The sequence below is a fragment of the Monoraphidium neglectum genome, assembly GCF_000611645.1.
Source record: "Monoraphidium neglectum strain SAG 48.87 unplaced genomic scaffold scaffold05469, whole genome shotgun sequence".
In the NCBI taxonomy this organism is placed as follows: Eukaryota; Viridiplantae; Chlorophyta; class Chlorophyceae; order Sphaeropleales; family Selenastraceae; genus Monoraphidium; species Monoraphidium neglectum.
In genome coordinates, this window is record NW_014008161.1 from 1 (window position 1) to 3,170 (window position 3,170).

A 3,170-nucleotide genomic window follows, 5' to 3' on the forward strand; every position below is an offset into this window, starting at 1 on the left:
CGTGTTCCGCTGCTGCCTGCAGTGGCGCGCGTTCCAGGCAGACAGGACGTCCGTCTTCGACCGCATCATACACGTGAGCGCGGGCAGGGCTGCGGCGCGGGGGCTGCGGCAGCGGCTTGAGGACCATACGTCTGTCACGTATTGACCTCAGGCGTTTGTTGACGGGCCTGCCGACTGCAATTCCCCACCTGCGTGCGTCCCCCTGCTTCCAATTCCTGGTTTCGACCCTCCCAACCTCCGGATAACGGGGCGGCTCACCCCCGCCTTGCCCGGTGCTGACGTCACTTGTAGGTCATCGGCGCCCAGATCGAGCGCCACCAGGAGGACAATCCCCGGCTGTGCTACTGGCTCACCAACACCACCACGCTGCTGCTGCTGCTTCAGCGCAACATCAAGCCGGCCAGCAGCGGCAGCCTCAAGGGGCGCGCGGCGGCGGCGGGGCGCGCGGCGGGCAGCATGCTGAACAACTGGCTGGGGCGCGGCGCGTCCATGGGCGGCGGTGAGCGCGGGCGCCTCTTCCAAATCTCTGTCTTTGTCAGGCTTCATCAAACGCTGCCTTTTGGGCGCAGGAAGCTGTGCCTGGCACCACGTGAACCGGTCTTGATCTCGTCCATCAAAAGCAGAGCACGTCTTCCAATCCCATCAAACACACACCCCAAACGTCACCGCGGCCGCCATTGCTGCGTGCTCACACCCACCTGCAGGCGAGGCCTCCATCCACGGCGGCGGCGTGGGCGGCTTCCGCCTGGTTGAGGCCAAGTACCCTGCCCTGCTGTTCAAGCAGCAGCTGGACGCGTTTGTGCAGAAGATCTTCCCCATGCTGCGCGACAACGTCAAGAAGGCCATCACGCCCCTGCTGGTGGGGGGGCGGCGCCCGTTTTGTTTTCCTTGGGGGGGGGTGCGGTGGTCTATGTATGTGTGTTGGTGTGTCTGACAAGTCACATGCGCGTGAGACGGTTGCATCAGACATCATGCGTCGGGCGTATACCCTATGGATGGCTGCCTTGCGTGTTGCAGTCTTCTTGGAAGCGCTCGCGGGCATGGCAACGCCGCCGTCAAGGTGTTCTGGTCTGCAGCAACGCTCGCAGGGCGCAGCATGCAGACATGGGTCACGGGCCTCCAGTGGTATTGCTCGCCTCCCTCAACCTGTCTCGCCGCCTCTCCGCCCCCTTTGTGTACTCCCATGCCCCGGCCTCCCCCCCAAAGGCCCACTGCATACACACGCCCCGCGGCGCCAGCGGCCGCGCCCTCGGCCCCGGCCGCCGCAGCGCGTCCGGGGTGGACCACGGGGCGGCGAGCGGCGGCGGCGGCGGCGGCGCGGCGCAGGGCAAGGCGTGGGGGGAGATCCTGGCCGTGCTGGACGGGCTGCTGGACGACCTGCGCGCCGCATTTGTGCCCAAGCCGCTGGTGCAGGTGCGGCGGCTGCGGGGCAGGCGGCCTGGGCTTTGCGTGCGCTCGGCCGGGGCTTGGCGGCAGTCCCCCTTGTGGATGGTTGGGTGCAGCAGCGGCGCGCGACGCTCTCACCGTCACGCAGGTCGCTGCGGCTGTGCTGGGCCCTGGCTTTGGGTGCACGACGACACGTTTGTGCAGCATGTGCCCGCGCATGCACGCACATGCACATGCACATGCACATGCACATGCACATGCATATACACACACAAACACACTCAACCCTGCCCGAACGCGATCGGACCCGGGTCTGCCCCTGCAGGCGCTGTTCCGCCAGCTGTTTGCGTTTGTCAACGTGCAGCTGTTCAACCAGCTGCTGCTGCGGCGCGAGTGCTGCTCCTTCAGCAACGGGGAGTACGTCAAGACCGGCCTGGCGCAGGTGGGTGTATGCGCGTGTGTAGGGGGCGGCGGTGTGTGCGCGCTTGTGTGTGGGCGTGCGTGTGTGCGTGCGTGTGTCTGTGTCTGTGTGTGAGGCTTGGGCTGGAGAGTGTGGCTGCTGGATTGTCGCCAAGTTCATCCAAAAGTGGGGGTTTACAGCTGTACCGCTTCTGTCATCGTGTTTTGAGGTTGTTGTGGCAGCCAGTCAAAGCGGACTGTCTGATCACCACACCAGCATCTTGCGGTCAACACATACATGCACACGTTGCTCACATGTCACTCACATGAGACACACTCGCAACACACACACCAACACTCCCCTGACCGACGGCACCGCCCTCCCGCCCCCCAAAACCACGACCCGGCGCAGGTGGAGACCTGGATCCAGGAGCGCGGCACCGAGTGGGTGGGCGACAGCTGGGACGAGCTCAAGTACATTCGCCAGGCGGTGACCTTCCTGGTCATAGGCAACAAGCCGCGCAAGACGCTGGAGAACATCACGCGCGACCTGTGCCCCATACTCTCCATACAGCAGCTCTACCGCATCAGCACCATGTGGGTTCATTACTGATGTGTGGGCGGGGGAGGGAGGGATGTTGAGGGGGGGGGCCTGTGTTGTGTGTGGATCCAGGCAGGGGGGTCACATGAGTCGAGTCACTTGGACTGCGGTGGCCCACGGCACTCGGCCCTCTGGGGCAGCGGCCGTCGTCCGGGCGGCGACGCCTTGGCCCCGGGGCGCCCTACGGTGCCAGCGGGCCGCCAGCCCTGGCACATGTGCCGGCCCTGCGCTGCAAACCCCGATGGCCTTGGACAGGGTCTACTGCAGCGGCTACCCAAGCCGCCACACACCCCAACGCTGCCCTCTGCTGAAATCCACCAAGTTCCATTCAACCGCGCGGTCAACACACACACGCAAACACACATACACACACACACAGAGGAGTCTTTCACCTCCACGTACTTCAAATACACACTACTCCCACTCAAGTTACCCCCGCCCTTCCACCCTGCGCCCCCCCCCCCAGGTACTGGGATGACAAGTACAACACCGAGACGGTCAGCAGCGAGGTGCTGGCGCGCATGAAGCAGGCCATGGTGGAGAGCAGCGCCAGCAGCGCAGCTTCCCACAGCTTCCTGCTGGACGACGACTCAACGCTGCCCTTCAGCGCGGCAGACATAGTGGGTCAGATGGACGACAAGGTGCGTGGCCCTTTGAGGGGGGTTAGCGTGTGAGTGTATTGTGTTGGCTGTGTTTTGCATGCTGCATGTGGTGGGAAGGGGGGTTGTTGTGGCGTCGCTGGCCTGGAAGCCTCCGGGCGGGTCATGTGGGGACAAGGCGGGGC

At 64.7% G+C, this 3,170-nt stretch overlaps 1 protein-coding gene across 1 annotated transcript; it reads left to right on the forward strand.

Annotated features, from left to right (window-relative positions):
- Nucleotides 1-456: 456 nt before the first annotated feature.
- Nucleotides 457-3,060, forward strand: MNEG_15594 (hypothetical protein; the record flags this gene model as incomplete). Its single annotated transcript, XM_014035935.1, has 6 exons — nt 457-499; nt 705-859; nt 1,207-1,413; nt 1,712-1,828; nt 2,198-2,382; nt 2,853-3,060. The coding sequence occupies 6 exons, from the start codon at nt 457-459 to the stop codon at nt 3,058-3,060; spliced, it is 915 nt and encodes a 304-aa protein (XP_013891389.1).
- Between the last annotated feature and the right edge of the window lie 110 nt (nt 3,061-3,170).